This window comes from Archocentrus centrarchus, unplaced genomic scaffold (genome assembly GCF_007364275.1).
Source record: "Archocentrus centrarchus isolate MPI-CPG fArcCen1 unplaced genomic scaffold, fArcCen1 scaffold_41_ctg1, whole genome shotgun sequence".
Taxonomy (NCBI): Eukaryota; Metazoa; Chordata; class Actinopteri; order Cichliformes; family Cichlidae; genus Archocentrus; species Archocentrus centrarchus.
Genome location: NW_022060267.1, coordinates 307,180 through 332,228, shown reverse-complemented (window position 1 = coordinate 332,228; position 25,049 = coordinate 307,180). Strand labels below are relative to the sequence as shown.

Here is a 25,049-nt window from a genome sequence, read left to right as displayed (position 1 = left end):
CCCATCTGAGAGAGCTGGACCTGAGCTACAATCATCCAGGAGACTCAGGAATGAAGCTGCTGTCGGCCGCACTGAAGGATCCACGCTGGAGACTGGACACTCTCAGGTATGGAGAGGATGTCTGATAGAGGAGGAAGAGCTGGAAGCATTTCCTGTGTCCTTCACTCACTTCCTGTTTGTTTCATGCACATGTGACATCAACAATCACACATGCAGGAACATTTTTCCTTTGCTCACAACAAAAACACTCTTGGAAGTGAACAATAAGGGATATTAATGTAGGGGGTCTCCAAGGAGAACTTCTCCAGGAACAAGTTGTAGATATCTCAGGATATTTAACAGTGCAGGATTTTGGGAAAACTCATTTTTCCCTCTGAGCCTGATTCAGATCAGATGAATGTGTGCACAGAGAGGCCGAGGACATATTGATCCGAGCTTCCTACAAACACTGGAAGCAGGAAACTGTTAGCCTAGCTTGATCCAAAGAAGAACAAACTGATCACAGTTTTCTAATCAGAGCTGTGGTAGAAGCTGACTGCTACAGGGAGATGTTTTCATTTAAAGGCAGCAGCCCTGCACAAATGCATTTCTGCATTTCTGTCAGAGACAAAGGTCACAGTGTGCTTTGAAAAGCCAACACACACTATAAAATAATGGAAGTGACAACAATGCAATAAATCAGTGCATTTAGAGAGGAGCCAGGTGCAGATCCAGAGGCAGGAAGGAAGTGAGAAAAAGGAGCGTTTATTGGGCCAAATGCAAAAGTCCAAAATGAGGAAACACAAAGTCCATCAAAGAGAAATCCAAAGCAGGCAGGAAAAGAGGACAGGATATCCACTGGGAGCTACCTGCAAACCAGAGACAGGTGGGAGCAAAGCACAGGTGCAGACGCTGAGAGACGAGCTGATTGGACGGTGTGTCCGTGTCAGGATTGGTGGGCTTTTGAAATTCTTCCTGGATGCTGTTGCTGCTGTCGCTTGTTCTTGGATGAAGGATTACACACTTGGGACTGTGAAGGAACGGTGGGAGGGGTCCTGACCCACAGCCTGGATAGGCCCGCTCTGGTACCCTTACCTGTTTCTGGAAGCTTCTGACCAGGGCCGCTGCTAGGCTCTGAAACATTGGGGGCAGAGCCTAAACCCTTTTGCTCTCTCCTCTTCGTAGCTCCGCCCCTGAGCTCCGCCCCTGAGCTCCACAGAGGAAGTTGTTCTTCTTGGTGTGATTATTCTGCGTGATGTAGTCTCAGATTTCAGAGCCAGTTTTCCATTTTGAGCTCATTTCCAGCTTCAAGTCTTTTAACAACCTTGTGCAGTTTGCAGAACTTCTAAGTTCTCAGCTGGAAGACAAAAGCTGCAAATTCCCTTCAATTAGTCATTTTGAATTGATGTTCAAATGAAGATTCAAATGTTGTTCCAGTGTGAAAACAATGTGTAACTGGAAGATCCTGTGAAGCACTGCTGAAAGACAAAGAGCCCAACACGTGGACATCCTCTGTTCTAACATCATTTCAGCTGTTGGGTTAAATCCTCTTGACTTTTGTGCCTTTCTGACTGTATAAAGGACACTTTGAGACAAAAACAGGAAAACAATCTGATGGTGCTGCAGACTAATCCACAGGATCTGATCTCCTTGATCCGTGGATCATTTTCCTATACTTGTCATATTCAAAGGTCAGACATCTTCAAGTGTGTGTGTGCCTCTGAAGCACAGCTGTGACTCTGTCACTTCTTTTCCTCTACTTAATGATGGAGAAGAAGTTTGATGAGACCAGTGCTGCATTTGAATGCTTTCTTTCTCATCAACAACATCCAGACTGAAAGCTTCAAAGAATGAACTCCAAAGTGTTCAAACAGGCTCCCACTGGCCATCACTGCCTCTGCCTGTAGCCGGGTCAGACCTGCAGCTGCAGGGTTTTGATGCTGATCTGAGAACAGTTCAATGATGCGGTCATCCCTCGTGGTGCTCGCAGCTTCACTTTCATCGGCCCTAAAGGGAAATTAGCCGTGCGGCCGAGCCAGAACAAAAACATGTAGAAAACAGAGACGCAGACGCTCAGAGGAAGACAGGAAATAACCTCTGACCCCCCTCCTCCTTTCAGGGCGGAGCCTGCTGGAGTGCGATGGCTGAGCCCAGGTCTGAGGAAGTGTAAGTGTGTTTTTAATGTGATTGATGAAAACAAAGCAGCACACATTCAACCATCTTCAAACTGTCACATCACTCATTCACATCTCTGATGTCAGGAGTCATCATCAAAGTGTCAATCAATGAACAGATGATGGATCAATAACTGCAGCTGGATTGTGTTTGTTCTCTCCATCAGATTCCTGTCAACTCACAATCGACACAAACACAGTGAACAAATGGCTACAACTGTCTGAAAACAACAGGAAGGTGACACGTGTGAAGGAGGTTCAGTCATATCCTGATCATCCAGACAGGTTTGATTATTGGCCTCAGCTGCTGTGTAGAAATGGTCTGACTGGTCGCTGTTACTGGGAGGTCGAGTGGAGAGGAGACGTTTTTATATCAGTGAGTTACAGAAGAATCAGAAGGAAAGGAGGCAGTAAAGACTGTGTGTTTGGAAGGAATGATCAGTCCTGGAGTCTATGGTGCTATGATGGTCGTCCTCAGTCTGTCATTCACAATAACAGAGAAACATCCATCTCCTCCTCCTCCTCCTCCTCCTCCTCCTCCTCCTCCTCCTCCTCCTCTGGCTCTAACAGAGTAGCAGTGTATGTGGACTGTCCTGCTGGCACTCTGTCCTTCTACAGAGTCTCCTCTGACACTCTGATCCACCTCCACACCTTCAACACCACATTCACTGAACCTCTTTATCCTGGGTTTACAGTCTGGTCTCCTGGTTCCTCAGTGTGTGTGTGCTGAGCTGAGTGTAAAGAGCGTCCTCCTGTTAGAGAAACACTCTGACTGTTGAACAGATAGTTCAGTCTGTACATGTCTGTCTCTTTCACTCACAAACACGTTTTCACATTCATGGATTCAATCAGTTGATGTTTTAAACTGTTCTCAATGATTCCTTGTAAACTTCTTCCTCTTCAGTCCTTCAAAGATGGAAGCTGCCATTATTCCAGGATCCACATGTTGTTTTTCTGTCTTTTTCCACTCAAAGCTTCACAGTGAATATCAGGATGTTGTGTTTCTCTGAAGCTCACTTCACAACCAGCTCCTCTGCATTTTCAACAAGTCTGAGCTCATTCAAATCCATCCAAATCTTTGATTTCTCTTTCTTAATGCCATTTTTCCAACCTCTCCACATGCTCTTACTGCTGGACTCATTTTTGGAAGCTGTGATGGATGCAGGACAGGAAGGAAGCTGTCAGCAGGAGCACCTTTTCACAATAAGAGCACATTTGCATGCTTTGTGCTTTTGAACTGATCCAATGACAGAAACATGAACTTCCATATTGATCAGATGTTGATGTGCAGCTCTGATGTCACTAACATCTCCTTGAAGTCTTCATTGATGGTGATTTGTGGCCCTCTGCTGGTGAGAAGATGAACTGCATGAAGTGTTTGAAATGAGCTTTTTCTAATTGGACTGCTGACTGCTGTTAACCACACTGAGACCAACACCGATGTCTTCAACACAAACACTGATGTGGATGAACAGTCACTAAAGACTATTAATGTCTATTTGTGTCTTTAACATGTTTGTGTTTGTCACAGAGAAACTCTGGATTGGATTTCTGGATCTTTGCTCTTTTCCCTGCAGTTCGTTCCCACAATGACTCCATGATGGAAATCTCTAATAAAGTCATCAAATGAACAGCATGTCTCCCAGTGTTTGTGTGTCCTTTGTGCTCTTCTCCTTGTATCCAGTCTCTGCTGCTGTGTGCTGTGCTGCACTCACTCACAGATCAGAGTACATGTACAGTTATCCCAGCGACACCAGGAGGAGACAAATGTTTGGCTTCATTTACAAACAACAATCTCAGCTATGGATTCAAACAGCAGCAAATATGCAAATGAATCCTATTCAGGCTCCACCTTTGACCTTTTCTTTTCCTTCCAAAGGTCAGAGCACTGGGAAGCGTCATGTTGGCTTTCTTCCAAATCAGAAGCTTGAAGCTGTCAGGGGGAGTCTCAGGGTCAGGGTGCTGTCTCACTGCAGAGTCTTCAGGCTCAATCCTCCTGAGCTCACACACACAATTATTTCTAGATTAGATTTAGCTGATATTTCACAAACAAAGCTCCATTGGAGTGAACAGAGATGAGGCCACTCTGACTGTTGGAGCTCTCTGCAGGTTATTCTAGTGAACCAAAACCAAGCAAATAACAAAGAGTCCAAAACATTTTGCTTCACTGAAATCAATCAAAATGAGCAAAGGAAAAAAGTGGAACTAACTAAAACTCTATAGTTGGTTTACAAACTAAGTTCAAGTCAAACTGTGGATAAAATGAGCTTCGTTTTCCTGTTTGTCACTTCAGCTGGATGGATGTTAGGAACACAGGATATTTGAGCTGCACAAATCATTTGGAAGAACTCAGAGACGTGAAAGCTTCCTGTTACCTGTGGCTTCTTCTGAGTCAAAGCTACATGTCCCAGATGTCTCACACACACTTTTATTAACATTCAGCTGTAGATGTACAGGAGAAACTGCTCAAAAATAAACCACTGGCATATTTAAATAATGCTCCTCAAATAAATTCATGCTTTTTTCCTCCATAACAAAAGACTTGCAGCCGCGTGAAGGAAGGGGTGTAAATATGCTGCAAGGTAGACACACCATTAATATAACAATCTAAATAGAAATACAGCATCAAGTAGCAAATCACAGCATTAATCTTCACAACAAGGTGAAGGCCTCCTGTAGGACCATCACCCGCAGGAGGTGTCGCAGGGGTCGGGTGCAGTGTGTGTCGGGCGGAGGCCTGGCGGACCTGCACATGGATCCTGCTCCTTCCTGTTTATTGACCAATAGTAGAGGAGCTGGAGCAAGAAGACAACCCTCCTCATTTGCATAATGAGCAGAAATGCATATGGAAAAGGAAAAGTGGACGAGGAAATGTAAAAAGAACAAAGGCTTGTATAAGGAAAAGGAAAAACAAATATATACACTATATATATATTTCTGCTTTTATTTCTTATTATGTCAGTTTTGGTCCTCCATAGGTAAATGCACTGGTTATTATATATGACTTTTCTACTCGAGCACTCAAAGCACTTATACAACATGTTTCCATTCATACAATCATAAAAACACTTTTTTCGACATCTGCTTACGATGAAAACACCAGAAGCAGCTCGGGACTCAACATCACGCCCCTTGGAATACTTTGACTTGCAGACTGGAGCAGCCAGGGATTGAACCACCAACCTTCCAAATAGTAAATGGCCTGCTCTACCTCCTAACCCACAGTACGGAGCCTGTGCTCATGTACCATATTTACCGTATTTGTCACCACCTTAAGGCTGCAACTAATGGCTGTTTCTGTATTTAAACTCATCTCTGTTCTGTATTTTCCCAAACATGCATTTTGTCCAATCAACATCCAGCATCATTTACAATGATTTTATGAATAAGAAGAGCTGTTTAAGGTTCTCTTTTCTTGGACCTACTATACTGTATTTTTATCTTTGAGCTTAACGAGGGCAGCTGTGCACGTGTCACAGTTCAAAGGCAGTTTGCTTTGTGAACAGCAGGAAAAGTGCTGTACTAAGACACTTTCCAGGGCATATCTGCTCTGGCAGGTAAACTCAGGCTGTGTTTTAGCTACATGCTAAAGATGCATCATTTCACAAACTAGAAGATGTTGCATTTTAAATCGTTCTGGCCTCACGATTCTTCTGTTATAATTGGATATGAGAAATTCCAAATCTGGCAAAAATGAGTAAATACAAACCTAACCATAGAAAAAAAAACTTAATATAATGTAGTTGGAATCATTTGGAGGGTGTTTTTTGTATATATTTAAGAGACTTTAGGAAATGGACTTACCCACGACCAGCTCCACTCTTGTAACCTTCCTGCCGGCCTTTTTCAGGAACGTGAGGCACTGGTACTTTCCAGCATCAGACACCTGCACATTGGAGATCCGTAATGAGATGTTCCCATCTTTCAGTTCTTTCACGATGAGGCTCGTCCTGTACTCGAAGGCAGGATTCTTCATCTCGTAGGTCTCACAGCCGTCCCGGTACAAGAAGACCACGTCTGGCTTCAGGCCTTCTTTGGACCACTCGACAGTCGGAAACTGGCTGTCGTCAGAAATATTGAAACTGCACGGCAGAATGACATCTCCTCCAGCAAAGGCCACAACCCGCTCTGTGTGACCGTGTGCGAGAGATCCACCTAAAAAAATCAAACAGAAGAATAATCACCCATATCATATCAAAATTATAAAAAAGAAAAGATAGTGAATAGACATTAAACAATATATGTAAAGCTTTACTTTGAGGGAAGAGTTGTTCCCTGTAGATGAGATGGACGCATGTGATCTGCATTATTCTCAGTGTTTGTTAGGGATTATTTTTTACTCAATGAATAATGGACAAATGTTTAAAGGTAAACTCCAGTAAATTAATGAATAAAACCAAATAATAAATAATTAAATGATACATTAGAAAGAGAGCAACTGATCAGAAAGTACTAGAATAACTTTTCTGTTTCAGTGCATCTTATCTTGAGGACCGGCCACAAGGACAATTAAAGCATCACCAATGTCACCATGTTCTGTCATTAATCTGGACAAGATTTCTCTATGACAAATTAAAACATCAGAAAGAAGATGTGCTTTATGACTCCACAGCTGACCAATCCGACTCATGAAAACCAGCTTGAACAAGACCGAGTCACAAAGGTCAACTGGTAGCACCCAGAGATTGTTTGTGTTATAGATAACAGGAGGCTGACAGTATAAAAATGTCATGATTAGACAGGAACACGGGCTCAGAGAGACAGAGCACACACAGGCCTGCTGTCTCCTCCGAGTCCACGCATATGCATGTGTGACTTACTTACTTTTTAATGAAAGTGTTTCAGGTGTCTTCCTTCATAAACAACCTGTTTACCTGTCATGTTATAGGTAAAGCGAGAACTGTGACAGAAGGCAAAGCCTGCATTTTTTCAATTCTCCAACCTTCACCTATGACCAGGAAAACGAGCTTCCTACACAGAGTCAGCTTTAGAGGCAGCTCTGAAAACCTCTTGAAGATTCCCCTGGGGTGACCACCGGTGCAACAGGTCAGGCCATAAAGTTTCCTCGCTGCTAAATATTCCACAGCCAGCTGTTAGTGGGATTATAACAAAGAGGAAGCGATTGGTCAGCAATCAGTGGATGCTGAGGTACATAATTAAAAAGTTGATCGCTACAGACCGCCTTAGATCACCAAGCGCAACGCACGAATCACTCTTTTCCGTTTGCTAATCCAATGGACGAGTCTGGGTTTGGTGGTTGTCCTGATCCATGTCCACAAAGGCATGGATGAGTGAGTTTGGTGTGGAAGAACTTGTGTGGCCTGCACAAAGTCCGGACCTGAACCTGACAGAACACCTTTGGGATCAATCTGAGCAGCCAGGCTCTCTCACCCAACATCAGCGTCTGACCTCACAAATGTGCTTCTGGAAGAATTGTCAGAATTTGTGTCTCTGTGGCCTCTTAAAGTGAAGGTAATTTAGATAAGTTTGCAAATTTTTTCCTAAACAAGAGTCTGACAGAAGAAAACCGGAGGACCGGCAAGACTCGTTTCTTCAAGTTTCTATGATCAGCTACATTAATTTGTAATGACTCCTTTATGGTGTTATCTGCAAAACATCACAGCTGTGTTTTCCTGTGATGCAAATGCTTGCCAGGCTTTGTCACCAGAATGTTTCCTCATACAATTAAGTGACAACTCTTGACATGCTTTGTGTTTCTGTGGGGATTTTCACAGGTCACACTGGAAGGTGGCTGAAAACGCAGCGTATTTGATTAATGACCTTTAATGTTAATGTTGAACAGCAGCACATGTGACGAGGTTTGCACAGTGGGATGCTTGAAGTGATGGCCTGAAAACAAAGGTAGACTTGCAGGTGCACTTTTTCCACTGTGTGTGTGTGTGTGTGTGTGTGTGTGTGTGTGTGTGTGTGTGTGTGTGTGTGTGTGTGTGTGTGTGTGTGTGTGTGTGTGTGTGTGTGTGTGTGTGTGTGTGGCTATGCAGTTAGTCTTTGCTTTTCTTATTTCTTTTCATTTTCAATTTTGGCCTTCAGCCATAAACAAAATGATCAAAATAAATCTTTTGCGTCTCTTTGCGTGTCACAGTTGTGTTGGTGCTTTTTGTTTTTGTCTTTCAGTCCCCCAACTCTCCTTTAAAGGTCAAAATTCTCGCTCCACCAGACTGCCACATGTATGGTTTACTTCAAAATTCATTTTTGATTTGATTTTTTTGCTTTTCTGGCTTTCTTTCTGATGCGTTTTCACATTAATTATATTAGGATTCATTTACATTTATTTTAAAATACAATTTTCCTCCAAACATTGTGGGTAATCATTTTAAATAATCATAATCTCAGCACTGGCCAAAGCATTGTGATTATAATTATTTTTGCTGTAATCTCACTGCCCTAACACAATTAATAATACAGAATAAATAAATATTAAATCCAAATTGACCGAACCCTACTGCTTTTGCACACATGTTTATACAGTTTATGATTAAAGGTCTTATCAGATTTAAATCTAGAACTAAGGACTTGAAATGTTTTCCATCAAACTGGTTGGGCACAATTTATTAGCAGATGAAGGAGTTTATGTGAGCACTTTCTTAGTGACAGTAGTAGGAAGACACACAATGGCAGTATTGTTTGCACTGACAGGACCTGCTGAGAGACGAGCATTAGACTGAGTTGCCTCATCAAGTTATGTTATGCTCACACACGTTTCTGTATTATATCTTCTTAAGAGCGTCTTTCACTCTTAGTGTACAGATTATTTATTAATGCAATTTGCTCAATGTCAGTTTTACTATTACTATTTTTACCTACATTTATATGTTTTTGTTTGTTTGTTTTCACTGTTGAATAGTAAACTGTATGAATATAGCTCTGTGCTCGGTGCCTGTGTCACTTTGTTCTTTATTTATTGTAGATTGCACCATTTTTCTAGCTGCTGTAACAATTACGTCCCTGCAGGATCAATAAAGTATTTATAGTTCTGTCTATAATAAAGACTTGCTGTGACACACGCTCCACATAAGAATTTTTTTTCAGAAAAAACATGCAGTTTATTTTGATCTGTTGGCTTCTGTGATATTGATTCTGATAACAGTGATAATCTACTTGCTATCAAAGCTTTGCGGTTAACTGACCTTTTAAATGAAAGTGCCTGATGCTCTTTAGCCCTCGTTAAGCCCCCTTCCCCCTGATGAACTCTTATTCAGTCTTTAGTGGGAACACACCGCCGTTGCAAGCAGCACTTGCGAAGTGAAGTCAAAGCAGTGAGGCGCTCTTTCTTACCTGTGTAAGACAACAGCAAAACAAACTACAGACATTTAAAAGAAAGAAGCAAAAGCAGTGCAAGAGCCCCTCAAAGCCTTCAAACAAGGAGACAAAACACACACACACACACACACACACACACACACACACACACACACACACACACACACACACACACACACACATGAAACCCCGTCAGACATTTCTTTGTGGAGTCTTTACTGTGTTCTAGTGAGTGTTCTACCCATGTCTCCTTTAGGTGTTTATTCTATATTTGTGTAATAGACAAGTTCTACATTTTTGTTGTGTAACTGTGTGTATTCCCCCTTTAACCCATCATTAAGACCAAAATGAAGACTGCAGTCTGAATACATCTTTTGGCTTCAGGTGCCTAAACAGACTGTGACTGTTATCATATCTTCTGTTATTGTTATTTCATTTAAGAAGTGAGTTTGCCTTGATTTATGAGTGTTACAGTCCCAGTGGCACTGCTTCTCTATATAACCTAATATCAGACCGCTGTGGTAGGATCATATGTCCTAAACTGTGTGGGTTTGGTGGACTGCACGTGACTCGTCGTCTTTCATGTAATGCAGTGTGAATGTGAAACTACATTAAATAAAAGTCCGGTAAATGAAGCCTGAGCTTTCCCGGTTTCTCAGTTTAGTATCATTTGTGATTTGTCAGATTGTGTCTGTTGATGTTCTAATGCATGCTTTACTCCTCTGGCTGCATTTCCTCTTCAGGGCAGCCTCTCGTAGTCGGTCCATCGCAGGCAGTCGTGGCCACAGTAGGGGAGGAGATTGTTTTGCCGTGCCACATTAAACCGGAAATGGACGCCAGCAGGATGAGGCTGGAGTGGGCGAGACCTGACCCGACACCCGTGTGGGCAGACAATAAAGAACACGTGGTTAACAAACAGCCGTCGTACGGAGGAAGGACGTCACTCATTATCCACAAACTGGAACACGGGGACGTTTCCCCGAAACTCTCCAACGTGACCGTCTCTGATGAGGGAACCTACAGATGCCTTGTTCCACAAGTGGGTCGAGAGGTTTTCATCAAACTTGTTGTTGGTGAGCAAATAAACATTATACATGTCCATCTTTGTTTGAGGTCTCTGTCCATTAAACAGTGATATTAGTGTCACTTCATTTCTGAATAATTTAATTTTCTTTTGGGTGAATGAGCCAAACTGAGCAACCCTAAGCATGTGGCCAGTGACCGCTGTTTATGGCTTAACTTTTGAAGTCCATGTGTTTGTGGTTCAAGATTGTTTTATTAATTAATGAGTTAATTTTCTAACCGCTGGGGGATTGGGCAGAATTAGACATTTCCTGTCATATCCTGTCAAAGTGCTTCGAGCGCTCAGTTTGAGTAGAAAAGAAAACATTCCAAAATAATCCAGATCAAGTCATCCCTCTGTATCCTGGGGCCAAATACCCACAATGCTGCAACTGTGAATTTACAGCATATCTCCTGCTTTTCATTTTGAAGTGCGGCCTCCTTGCCATTCATCAGAGTAATGAACAGAACCAGCAGCAGGGCGGCGTTACAGTGTGAGCCTGCAGGCTGGTATCCAGAGCCTGAGCTGCTGTGGTTGGACGGTGAGGGAAACCTCCTCTCTGCTGGACCCACAGAGACCCTCAGAGGTCCTGATGACCTCTATACTGTCAGCAGCAGAGTGACTGTGGAGAAGAGACACAGCAACAACATCACCTGCAGAGTCCAACAGAAGAACATCAACCAGAGCAGAGACATGTACATCCATCTCCTAGGTGATTAATATTATGAAATTCTTCATACACACTTGTCAAAATTACCCTGATTGTGTGGTTAATAATATCACACCATATCTTCCAGTCCTTTCCTGGCATGTGACATGAGTGTTGGTACCGTGCCTCTTCAGTGTCTGCCTGGGTGCCGTATTCACAGTACATGGAAGGCGCCTAAGGTAAATGTGGCCATTACAGCACATCAACAATGTGCCGCGATCCTCAACTTTCTGTGATTTATGCAGAGTCACAATAAAAAAAATACAAATTTTCACATGTACCCTCAACATACTGTCCGAAGATGAAAAATATTTATATTTCATTTGTTTATATACTCTTTGCACTGACCTATTCTTGTCCACATGGTGCAGTAACTGTGTCATGTACATGTATAAAGATTGTTATTGTTATTGTATTGCAGCTATAATTGTTACTACTTTGTTAAAGACACATATGGTTCTTATTTGAGGTGCTAGTCTTCCTTCCTTGCTTACGTGTATGTGCCTCTTTGTATCTTCTGTAAATGACTAGAATGTATTTTTGTCTGGAAATTTGATGGTTTTTTGTAATACAGTTTTTCAAATATTAAGTAATTTTTTTCCCCTGTACCTCGTCATAAGTGTCTTCATGAACCTCCTAACCACAGCAGCTATTTTCAGGTGAAACTGCTGTTGCTTGCACATCAGCGTGCACACACACATACACACAGAAAACACAGAAAATAAAAATAATAATGCACAGAGAATTTATAAGTAACTGCGAGAATGTGAACCTGCTACTGTGGATAATATAGCACTTTTAAACATTAGAGATTCATCAAAAGGATTAAAAAAACCATCAAAATTAGCCAAAAGGTGAATCTTGCTGTACAACATACTTATAGATAATACAATTTCTTTTGATGCCTTTAAAATCTGAATATGTATTATATTGTGTATTAGACCTCATGCTGTACACCACTTTTTTATTTTTTTAGCTTTGTTTAGTTATACAAATAATAAAGTAGTTAACATGAAAACATGAGCAGTTATAAAAGCTTCCAAACGCAAAAATAAAGTAGACTTCCCAAGTTTCTCAGTTATTGCTGTGAAAGCAGCGACCATCACAATAACAACAACGATGATGCCTCTGTTAAGGTGTAAGGTAGAGAGGACCTAAAAGAATATGTATGAGGGGCTAACACAGCGAGACAGACAACCATTGACACCAGTCCTAAACTGCCCAGTTACATATATTACAAAGACTTTTCAAAGTAAACAATAATGCTCATTACTATTTCAGACATGTAGGTTTGATGTCATTTAGTTGAGGATTCCTTATTTTGTATGATACTGTACTGCTGACAATATTAACAGAAAAAAGAAAGTGGAAGTAAATTGATTACAAATACTTTATTTTTAAGCTAATCAGGAAATGAGTTCTTCTTTATTCACATATTGATGACAGACTGTGTCAGCATGTCTCTGATATTTGAATTACATATACTGATTTTGTGCGGTTGGTGAAGTTCTATTAGTCTTTCAGAAAGGTTTTTTATTTTGTGTTTCATTGTCTCTTTGTTATTATTTTCATTTTCAGTTGTGATAGAAGTGTAACGATGGACTCTGCACAGTCCCCTCATGTTCACTTTATTGTTGCACAAAGAAGGCCTTCAGAATCATCCCCACAAAAGTTCTTCTGCAGTGCTGAATTTGAATCTTTTCATATTACAATGGGATGTCCACTTGATCATCACCACCATAAATTTCCACTGAACCGCAAAAAAATTCCCACAAACCTTCGGTCATGCCTCCAAATCACTGATGTTGAAACACCTCGGTCATCGCACAGCACAGTCCTATCATAACAATATAAATCATGGTTGAAGAAATCTTAAATAGTAACAGGACAACACGTTTGAACATTTTATTAGTAAACTGATATTTCTAAGTGCTGGAACACTGTCACATGTGCACAGTGAAGGTGTGACCGCTGAGTGAACCATTGGGGAAGTTTGTGGCTGTAATAACTGCAGCTGATCACTAGATGTCGCTGCAGGATCTGTCTTTGAGGCTTTGAATCTTTTCTTAAGTTTAATCAGGAAGAAGCCTCAAAGGCTTCATAAGGCTCCTTTGCCTTAAAGGTTTCAAATACCTATAGATTTATATCTATAACAACAGTATTAAAACCAATATGGTGAAAAATACGACGGAGTATTAGGGCCACATTGAAAAAAAAAATTAAAATGTGCATTTCGAGAATAAAGTCAAAATTTCAAGAATAAAGTCGTAATTTCGAGAAAAAAAGTCAAAATACTATTTCGAGAATAAAGTCGAAATTTCGAGAATAAAGTCGTTTCAAGTCAAACAGCTGCCACGCGACGTCTGCTATACCCTCTCCAGTATGCCTTGCGTGGATGAGTTAGTGAAACTATATTTCAAAATCGGTTTTAGTAATAAGGAAATTCTTTCTCTTTTAGCGCATAAACACGGTGTAGTTATAAGTATAAGGACGTTGAAGAGATGGTGCAGAAATCTGTGTCTAGTCAGAAGGAAAAATCACACAGATTTGGAAGAATTGTCCGGATTTGTGCAAAATGAAATAGCTGGCAACGGACAGATGCAAGGATATCGGTGGTTACACCTTCGTGCATTACAGAGGGGGTATGTTGCATCACAAGACACAATAAGGCAGCTGATCAAGTTGTTTGATCCTGAAGGTGTGGAGCTCAGGCGGGCGCGCCGTCTGAGACGCAGGCATTACCGTAATAAAGGCCCAAATCCTCTGTGGCACATGGATTCGTACGATAAACTGAAGCCCTATGGCATTGGCATCAATGGCTGCATTGATGGTTTTAGTCGCTATGTTGTGTGGATGGAAGCCTACAGAACAAACAACGACCCAAAGGTGATTGCTGATTACTTCATCACATCTATTGCGCGCTTGGGAGGATGTCCGGAGCGTCTGCGCGCTGACAGGGGGACAGAAAATGGACATGTTGAAAACATGCTTGTCTTTTTGCGAAGGAACCACACTGACAGTTTTGCAAGAGACCGAAGTTTTGTCTATGGGCGCAGCACCGCAAACCAGCGTATTGAGTTTTGGTGGGGAATCTTGAGAAAACAAAGTGCACAGTTTTGGATCAATCTTTTCCAAACTCTCCAAGATGATGGGCATTTCTCCGGTGATTTTTTGGATAAAAGCTTAATTCAGTTCTGCTTCCTAAACCTTGTTCAGGTACGTTTCCGAGCTCATTACCCTTGCTTTCGTTATCCACATCTTCCATCATAAAGTCAGCATTGTTTTAATTAGAGCATATTTGGAATATTAATATTTGGTATTGGAGCGCATAATTCTCAAAAAATTCGCACACCTGACTATTTTTATTAGGACTATGCGCGCAACAGCAGCAACAGAAAAATTAAAAGCTTCAGTATGATGTTTTCGTTATCTTTTTATTCAGGACGAACTTAATGAAGTCGTGACAACCTGGAATTCCCACAAAATAAGGCCAAAGGCGGGTCACGGGGTGACTGGAGGCCGTCCTGTTTTGATGTACACACTTCCAGAGATGCATGGCGCTGAAGACTGTCTTAAGACTATTGATTTGGAGGAGCTGGCCCTATGTAAGGAGGAGTGCACCCCCAAAAGCCAGTACCCCTGTGATGAAACTGTATTTGATCTCTGCTGTCTTCTAATGCAGGAAAAAGGATGGGATGCTCCAAGAGATGCATTTTCTGCTGCTGAATTGTACTTGTTACTAAGAAATGAAATACTGCTAAATATTTAAGGCAGGATAGTCCTCTAAGGACGTTAATTGGTGTGAGCTGTCAGATTTCAGAAGCCTGGTACTGAAACCATGAAGTCCTCTAAATGTGGACAATTTAACAGAGTATAAAAGCTATTTCTACCCATAACATGGGCCTACTTGTAAAACTTTATTTTCACAATGAAAGTATTCCTTTTTTCCCCTCTGACTACCTTAATCAGTGTTTGCTGTGAAGGAGCGATGTATATATGAAGGCTGAAATAATTTGTGGTGGGTTAATTATGCTTTTATTCTTCAATTTAATTTGTGTTAAACTGTCAAGGACTGACTCAACATGAAGGTTACCATAACAGTCTACAAGAATATTGTCTGTAACAATGGCACAACATGCTGGAGTATTAAAAGATTGTATTGTAGAGGATGCAATGTGCACTTAATTTCCTGCAAAATTACTCAGGTGCCAGTCACTAGACACAAAATCTTTAAATAGAAAACTCTTTATTTCACTAACTTTTTGTGCTATCAACTAGCTATTAAGTCTTGATTATTAACTTAACTGATTGTTAAACAGATCACACAGAAATGAAACTGGTGCACTTTTAAAAACATCAAATTATGAACATTCTTTGGTGCATTTGTAAAGAAAATTAAGATAACATAAAAAGAAATAACAATTTCCATTACTTTAAAATGACAAAAAAAATTAAAAAAAAATAGCATGGCATACTCCCAGAATTAATATGATTTGTGCAGTTACAGATCAATCATGTAAAACTTGTGGCTTCATCACAGTTGTCCTGTGTGTACTTGGGAAACCATATCCTAAGGCACAAAACTGAAATACATTTTTGCAGCAGCAGTTCAATGCAGTTCAGTGACTATATGAAGAAAAAATACATTGTCTAAATTATGAACATACTAAGCAACATAAAACCCTGAAGATGTAACAATGGGAAATGTCACATGAACGGGAAATCTTACATGTGCACATTCACAAATATTGATTAGCCAATTGAAAAGCATAGGAATCCCTTGGAGGATGTAATTGGTATTCACATTAGCTTGCTGTAGCTGCTTAGAACAGATGTAAACGTGTCTATTCACAAGAGTCTGCACATGTTGGTTTTATTTTACAATAACTTTAAATAAAATATGATGCTCACCTACCATATCAAGTGCAGATTCAATCCAACAATATTTTGTCAGTGAAGATTTGAAAAGTATCAATAAGGTCCTAACTGTCTGTTATTTACATTTATTTTATATGAATCACTTATTACAATTTTGTAATAACATCTACACACAAAGACATGTCATTTCCAATTCAGCACCTTTTAAAACAGATATGCAGTTGCTGATAGCTTAGAACCCAGCTTGTGAGAAATGTACTTGAAGTGGCCCTGTAAAAACAGATATCAAAAAAGTCCAGTATAGGCCACTAGTATAACCGGACAGAACAGATGAGACTTGAAGACAAAGTACACCTAAGAAAAGGAAATAAACAGTTGTAGGTGTTTCTATCGGTTAACTAAGGCTGTGATCTTTTTCACCATTTTAAACTTATTAGCCTGGCAACAGCATAGCCAGAATTATGGCTAAGGGGCCACATAATAATGCTACACAATATCCATCACCCAAATGTTGCTTTCAAGAATTTCGTTGAATTCAGCACGAAAGTCAGGGAAATTTTCATAGCTATCAGGTAGCTGTAGGAACATGCCACATGTTCGTCCTATTGGACGTCTTGTAAAATCAGACATTACTGTAAACTCCACAGTGACACTGTCTGACACAATCAAATCAGAACCTGTGCAGAATCTCAGAAACTTCCCTAGTTTTTCTTCATTGAGTTCTCTGATATACCTTTTGAGATGATGCTCAACCTCTTTTTGCTTTGCTGTCATATCACCTGGAAACTTTAACAGCCTTGTCACCTTTTTAGATGTGGGTTTAAGGTCAATGTACATCTTCCTTAGCTTCTCATAATGCAGACTGATTTGTGGTTTTGCAATATCCCTCCAACAATCAATTACAAACATTGGCTTTTGCACAAGTTCTTTGTGTGAAATTTCAATCAAAATTGATTGTAGATTTTCTGCTGAGGCTCTTCTTCTGCACTCATAGTTGTCAAGGACCTCAAGAAGGTCATCAGCTTCAATGGAAGAGAAGTCCTGTAAAGCCTGTCTGAGGATCTCTCGCTCCTGGCAGCTTACAAACTGAAGAAAGACTTCTGTCAGGTCACTGTACACTACTCCAAATAACATCTCCTCAACAAAAGGGGATGCAAGCTTGATGGGAAGGTAGTGGCAATCTTGGTATCCTCTCAAGAAAATTCTGCCAATAGCTTTCCAGGTGTCAGCCTTGAAATCATGTCTGATGAAGGGCACTTTCACCGATGTACCAAGAGTGCAACGATCATAGAATTCTTGCCAAAAGGCACTAAAGATATCTCTGAGTACCCCTGAGCCACTACCAGCTTCCTCAGAATTATCTGGAAGTAGTCGCCTCACTGTCAGTTGTGTAGTCAGAGTGTCTGGGTCAGAAAATGCTTCAATCATATCATTGAAACAATTTGCGTGGTGTATGGTTAGCATTTTTGTTTGAGGTGAATGGTCAGGTGTTTCAGGCTGATAAATCAGTGTGTCAGCATTATCAAAATCATCTTCTGGATTTGGGCCAAATGTAATTTCTGGGTCAGAGATATTATGTGGATTTTCTCCCAGTGTTACATAGTCGTGAAGAACAACTGCATCATCTGATAATATCTCTGGTAAGATAAAATGGACCTCTGAAGCCACCATGGGATCTGTGGTGACTGGCTGATTTGTAACAATTGACTGGTCAGAGGCAACTTGCTGATGAGGACTGTCCTGATCATTATCTGAGTAATTGGGTGCCGAAGAAAAGGACTGGCTGTCAGAAAATTCAATAATGTCATCCTGGCCATCAAAGTTAGAATTAACATCAGTGTGTTCTGATTCAGTAGAAGAAACATCTACAACTGATTGTTGCTTTGTGGCAATGTAGAAACGCAGCATGGGAAGTTTGATGGTGTCATATATTGTGCCAATTGAGATGTCACCAGATAAGGAATTTTGCTGAAAATCCCAAACATCAAATGTGAAGTCTGATTCATGGCCTTTACTTGAAACACCATTTGGGAAAAAAGACTTTTCCCTTCTTTCAGGATGTCATTATATCCACCACTGATGTTCATAACAACTTTTCTGGTCCCTCCTCCTTGCTTTGCTCTAACCTGTTTGATTTCAGTATTGTCTTGGTGTATCCAACCTATCTCAACAGTCCGTCTAATGACTCTTCGTCTAGAGTTGGATTTAGAGGTTTTAGGCTCCTCTTCACTTTGTTTGGTTTCCTTTCTTAGTTTCATTTTTTCTCTGAGCTTTTAAAAAAGGCCCATTTTTCGCTTTGAGACAGGTTTCTGATTTTTGCAAAAATTAAAAAGAGCAATTCTGTCTCCATATGAGGGAATGTAGTTAGCCAAAGCTGAATCGTCCATAAGCAAGATGACATCCCTGTCGATCTGTGAAGAATAGGAAAACCACGATAAGGATCATTTGTCATATGTATGCAGAAAACTTTGGAAAGAATCTGCAAATTCATTTGAACAAACTCATGGCATCTTACTCAGGTCATTATACTAAATGGTTGATTATATAGCAAATGATTTGTATGTTATGAATGTAGCCTAACCTTTGTGTGCAATTTGTGACTTTGGGAGATAAGTAAATTAAATGTAAATGTCCATCCACCCATTTTCTTCAGCTTATCTTAGAGCAGAAGGCAGGGTACACCCTGTACAGGTTGCCAGCCTGTAGCAGGGCTAACACAGAGAGAGAGAGAGCGAGAGAGAGAGAGAGAGAGAGAGAGAGAGAGACAACCATTCACACCTATGGGCAATTTAAAATCCTAAATAGAACCCTAACCCCACTAAGTGCATGTCTTTGGCCTGTGAAAGAAAACTGAAGAACACCCACACAAACTCCACGCAAAAAGGTTTGCCAAGGTGGACTCGAACCCAGACCGTCTCACTATGAGACAACAGTTCTAACCACCACACCACCTTTCTGCCCTCAAAATAAATGTAATTTGTAGAAATATACCAACAAAATTATTCAAATGAATTTAAATTTAAAGTTCAAACATTCAAATTCATTCAAACAACAAAAATAGCCCACTAAATTTAGAACCACAAACTATCATCTTATATGGCTAAATTAAATATTAAAATGCAATAACTTGCATTAAATCCATTAATGGTATATTAACATCCCAGGAATAGTTGTGTCAGGGAGGGCATCTGGTGTAAAAATCTTAAAGATAAAATATGTATTTCCATTTGCTGTGGCAACCCGTTATGAACAAGGGAGCAGCTGAAAGAATGACAGCAACAAGATAAGCAGAAAATGGAAGGATTGATGTATTTAAACTAGTAAGTAGTTAACTAGGTGTGTCCTATTTCTATCATTTCGCAACCAAGTCAATATTGAAGAAAAACAGTCACCAAACTATCCCAGTCCAACAATGTATGGATATATCTGTATAGTCTTTCATTCACCTCTGTTGTATATCATTGTCATATCATAAATAATAGATTGACATTTTTTACAGTGGAGCATTTACAAGTGGTAGTGGAAGAAAAGCCTGAATATAAAATCCCTAAAAATGCAAATGAAAACTGGCTGTTATATTGAAATGACCTAATTTGCGGGGCCTCTGCATCTTAAGTTATTATAGCATACACTTTTCCCCGGTTGCATTCTCAGAGAATACCATGATTCACTTGCAGGTTATAGTTGGCTACCCTGTCTGTGTCTCTGTCACATCGCACCTTTTGCTCCTCGATTAGTGTGAGTGCTTCTTCTGGAACCCCCCGATCACGTAGGAAATCTGTCACGGTGATTGCCATTTTTGTCAGTTTCAGAGAAGCGGTTCTCTTCCAGAGTATGGTCCTTTAAACAGATCTAAAAGAGTCACAGGATGTTAACATAAGCAATTAGTTTAAGATGATGACAACTAATAAAAACAAAGTGTACCGTCTGTGATAGCATCTTGCAATTTTAGCTAGCTTGGCCAGTAGATTTTGGCTGCATGTCACTTTTTATGTGGGAGATTATGAGCGGAGGAATAGCATTGTACTCAAGATTTACATACCGCGTGTGGCTATCAGTCAACAATACAACATGAACACTTCACTTACCTTCTCTCTTCATTAATGTTCACACTCTGGCAGGTAGTGGTCACTTTCCTCACTTAATTTCATGGCCTGTGGGATGTAATACGACGTCTTGACGTTTTGACTTTTTTCTCGAAATTTCGACTTTATTCTCAAAATTTTGACTTTATTCTCGAAATAGTATTTTGACTTTTTTTCTCGAAATTACGACTTTAATCTCGAAATTTTGACTTTATTCTCGAAATAGTATTTTGACTTTTTTTCTCGAAATTACGACTTTATTCTCGAAATTTTGACTTTATTCTCGAAATGCACAATTTAATTTTTTTTTTTCAATGTGGCCCTAATACTCCTTCGTAGAAAAAAACCCTTCACTCCTTACGCTAAGTGGAAAAAGTGACTGATTCCTTCCTTACTTTTATCACTTCTTCATGAGTCTGTGACAAGAAGTGTACTTCTTTTCCAAATATTCTCTCTCTCTAGCTGTCTCATTAACAGCTACCTGAAGGACTCACCTCTGACGCTTCTGCCCAACAATATGAAATCTTCTTTTAACCTTCTTAAATATTAGAAATTTACTTACAATTTGAGTGCATTAAAAAAGTGGGCAATATAAAACTTGCAAAAATGTAGGAAAATACCCCCCCCCCCCCCCCAAAAAAAAAACAAACAAACAAAAAACCCAGAGATGAATTATTGTCTTTGAATAATAAGTAAGTAAATAAAAAGGAGACTTTTTAACCAACAGAAGGACTACACGTGACCCCAAAGACAAATTATTTGAAATGCTCTCTTCAAAGGAAGGTGAGCGCACAGGGACAGCTGCTGAGAAACATCACTAATAGTGTTTTTAATTTTACATTAAGCTGCACTGCTTTTCCATTTCATTTGTTTGACATAATTCAAATCACTTGTATACACAGACTGGCCTGTTCCAATTTGAGTTTGCATAATGTACATTTCATAATGACCATGAACAAGCTAATAAATCAAGTATTATTAAAATAAAGATAAATTTGGTCAGTATGTTCCCACTCAGGTGTGACATTAATAATAAACTGTGCTCTGTTTGTCACTATACCTCTCCCTGCAAATACACAATGAAGTGTGTTTTTGATACATGTGTAAAACAACGTTGATTCGAGCAAAAATTGGCATAGAATCAGATTTGGGCACATTATAAACATTAATACTTGGGTAAATGTTTTACTGTAGAGCCAAACTCACCACTATCCAAACAGGAATGAATGGAATGATGATACAGTGAGATGATCTGATTGTTGTATGTTGCATATACAGGAAGTCCAATTTTAACTTAACTTTAACTTACCATAGTTTTATCTTTGAAAGTGAAATTTAAAAACTTTCCTTTTCCTTTAATAAACCAGATATGTAGATATTTATTTTATAACTTAAGGAGCTGACTCATTCAGTGTGTCATATTGACATGTTTCATCACAAGATCTTAGTTATAATTTGTGTTTTTGTATTTTATGATAAAGTGACAATAAGTAGAAATTGTGTACAATGTAAAATGCTCAGTAGTGTAAATTTCTAAAAAATATATATTTTACCAATATATTTTTTATTAGGATTTTTCACTTTGCAAATACAAGCACGTAATTGTCTGAACGGGTTCTCTTTGTAGTTATTACATGGTAGTAATTAGTTTTACTCAACTTAGAGAAATGAAAATAAAGAAGTAAAGGAAAAAAGAAAAAAGAGACAAATAGAAAAAAAAAAAAAAAAAAAAAAAAACACAGCTTCTCAAAGACAGGGGTATTCGAGCAGATTACAAATTGGTCAAATATGAATATATACATCTATACAACATGGCACACCACAGGTTCCGGCAAATCAGAACTCAAACAAACCTTCTGTCAAGTCTAAGTTCTTAATATAATTAATGAAAGGTCCCCAAATACTCTCGAAAAGATACTGTTTGGAATTCCTAATATATGTTATTCTTTCTAGCGGCAAATTAGACGACATCTGTTTTAACCACTGTGTGGCACTAGGTCTGCTGATGTTTTTCCAAACCAAAGCAATACATTTTTTTGCAGCTAACGAGCTTATATCTATAAAGGTACGTTCTGATTTAATAAAGTTATGTTCCCCAGGATATAAAGCTAACAGGAACAGTTTAGGATCCAATGGAACTTGTTTTGAGATAATTTTTTCAATTATATCTTTCACCTCTGTCCAAAATGCTTTGATTTGTCTACATTCCCACATGCAGTGTATTAAAGTCCCTTTGGAGTTACATTTTACACAAAGATCTGGAATATTATTATTGTATTTATTTAAATGCACAGGCGTAACATAGATACGCATTAGCCATTTAAATTGTAGAATTCTAAGACGGCTGTTAATGGATATTGTGTGAGTTTTAATTAAAGCCCTTTCCCAATCCTTTTCACTGATATTTGATGATAGGTCCAAATTCCAGTTTATAAGCTTATTGTTTGAGTTCTCTAATGAGTTGGAGATCAGGACATTATAAAAGTCTGAAATGATGCCCTTTCTTGATTTATTCCGAATCATTAACTTTTCAAGTAAGGTAAGAGGGGGCTTGTTAAGATTGTTGTAGTTTGCTTTAACAAAGCTTCTTATCTGAAGAAATTTGAAATAGTGCTTTTTATCCAGCTTGAATTTGATTTGTAGCTCTCCAAATGACAAAAATATATCAGAATTTGATGGGTAGAGGTCCCCAATACTTTTTAAACCTTGCAGTGCCCAAAGCCTAAAGGTTGCATCTGCCCTACCTGGAGCAAACAGCTGATTACCCCATATTGGGCTAAATTGGGATATGTTGTTTGGCTCCGCAAGGTATTTTCTAACATCCTGCCAAATTTTTATCATGTTTTTCAGAATGGGATTTGTAGTGTGTTTCTGTAACTTCTTTAATGTGTCGGAGTATATGAACAATGGAAGAGTTAGACTTAAATTGTGGGACTCCATTTCTACCCAATGAGGATTATCTTTATCTGCAAAATAGAACATAATAGTCCTTAGTTGAGTGGCCCAATAGTAAAGTTTAAAGTTGGGGCACTTTAACCCCCCTCTATCAAATGGTAAATAAAGCAACGAGAGGCGAAGCCTAGACCTTCCATTATTCCACACAAAACCTAAAATGTTTTTTTTCAGCCAATTGTATAATTCAGGAGGAGGCGGCAGGGGAATGCTTTGGAAGAGGTATAATAGCTTTGGAAGTATATTCATTTTCAGGACATTAACTCTTCCCAATATGGATATAGGCAGAGATGTCCAGTTGTTAATTGAGGCAGCTATTGTTTTCATTAGGAGTTCGTAGTTGGATTTGACCACTTGTTGTAGTTCTGGGAAAATCTGAACACCCAAATATACAAAATGTTCCACCACGTTAAATTGCTTAATCTCACTGATGGGGTTGATCCTTTCACCTTGATTTAATACCAGAATAGAGGATTTTGTATTATTTACTTTGTAGCCTGAGACTCTCCCAAATTCCTGGATCACTTCCATCGTCGCCGGAATTGAGTTTTTCAGATCTGTTAGAAATAAAATAACATCATCAGCGAATAGAGAAATTTTGTGCTCTGTGGGACCCACCGTGATCCCAGATATTCGTGGATGGAGACGAATAGCTGATGCCAAAGGCTCGATTGCTAGTGTGAATAGTAAGGGAGAGAGAGGGCATCCCTGGCGACAACCCTTCCTGATTTGAATCACCCTTGAAAATATTTTGTTTGATACTATTTCTGCCGTTGGATTGTTATATAATATTTTAACCCATTTAATAAAGTTACTACCACAATTCAACCTTTCCAATATGTTAAAAAGATAGGGCCATTCGACCCTATCAAAAGCCTTCTCCGCGTCCACTGAAAGAAGACCTGTGTCTTTAGCGTTCTTTTTGAACCAAATAATATTCAGGACTCTTCTAATATTGTGATATCCCTGCCTCCCTACAACAAACCCATTTTGATCTTTATTTATAATATCTGGTAAGATTCTTTGCAGTCGTAGTGCCAATAATTTACAGATGATTTTGAGATCAGAGTTAAGTAGACTAATGGGTCTCAGGTTTTCACATTTATTGGGAGGCCTACCCGGTTTTGGCAGCAGAATAATTAGAGCCTGATTTAAAGAGGGAGGCAAGGTGCCATTTTTAAATGACTCCATGAACATGTCTAGAAGGGGAGAAAGAAGTTTGTCCTTAAATTTTTTGTAAAGGTCAATGGGGATACCATCAGGTCCTGGTTGCTTACCAGATTTCATTCCATTAATGGCCTGTGCTAATTCCTCTTTATTTATTTCTATATTTAAGTCTACTCTACAATCCTCTGCAATGACAGGGATATGTAGTCTACTTAAAAACTTGTCTAATTCCACTTGGTCTAACTTTCCTTTAGAGTCGTATAATTTCTGATAATAATCTTTTAAAGCATTATTAATATCCCTTGGATCTGTTAGAGTTTTATTCTGTTTCTATTGATGTAATCGAGGTTGTTGTTTCAAGCCGTTTAATCTGCCAAGCTAAAAGTTTTCCAGCCTTATCCCCCTGTTCGTAAAAATTTTGTTTCAATCTTAAGAGACTGGATGCAGCTCTGAGACTGGACATTTTGTCATATTCTGCTCTGAGGATCAACAGCTGTTTTTTCAACTCAGTATCATTTGTTTGAAAAACCTTCTCCTGAATGTTCTTTATTTTATTTTCTAGGTGCTGCCTTTTAGTCTTGGCTTCCTTAGACTTATTGCCTGTAAAGCTAATAATATGACCTCTAATAAATGCTTTAAAGGCCTCCCATCTGATGCATGCTGTTGTTTGATTAGTATTCAACTGAAAGAACTCATCAATTTGTATTCCTATATATTTAACAAAATCTTCATCCTGCAACCATTTATGCTGAAAGCGCCAT

The 25,049-nt window shown here is 39.3% G+C and overlaps 1 protein-coding gene, 1 long non-coding RNA gene and 1 pseudogene across 2 annotated transcripts; 2 read left to right on the top strand and 1 right to left on the bottom strand.

The window, feature by feature from the left end:
- The window catches only part of LOC115776946 (NACHT, LRR and PYD domains-containing protein 12-like), a 170,083-nt pseudogene that overhangs the window by 97,529 nt on the left and 47,505 nt on the right, over positions 1 to 25,049 (top strand).
- Positions 9,802 to 11,217, top strand: LOC115776979 (butyrophilin subfamily 2 member A1-like). Its single transcript, XM_030724798.1, has 2 exons — positions 9,802 to 10,511; positions 10,929 to 11,217. Exons 1-2 carry the CDS (start codon positions 10,144 to 10,146, stop codon positions 11,215 to 11,217), a joined length of 657 nt encoding a protein of 218 aa, XP_030580658.1. The 5' UTR covers positions 9,802 to 10,143.
- On the bottom strand, positions 18,161 to 20,241 carry LOC115776997 (uncharacterized). Its single transcript, XR_004019559.1, has 3 exons — positions 20,173 to 20,241; positions 19,804 to 19,936; positions 18,161 to 18,495 (listed from the first exon to the last, which is right to left on the bottom strand). It is a non-coding gene; the product is annotated as an uncharacterized LOC115776997 (long non-coding RNA).

Bases quoted from the DNA above. Each gene is read 5' to 3' on its own strand.
- LOC115776979 (XM_030724798.1), top strand. From the start codon at position 10,144: ATGCTTTACTCCTCTGGCTGCATTTCCTCTTCAGGGCAGCCTCTCGTA. The intron at 10,512-10,928 runs GCAAATAAACAT...TTCATTTTGAAG, and splicing joins ATCAAACTTGTTGTTGGTGA to TGCGGCCTCCTTGCCATTCA.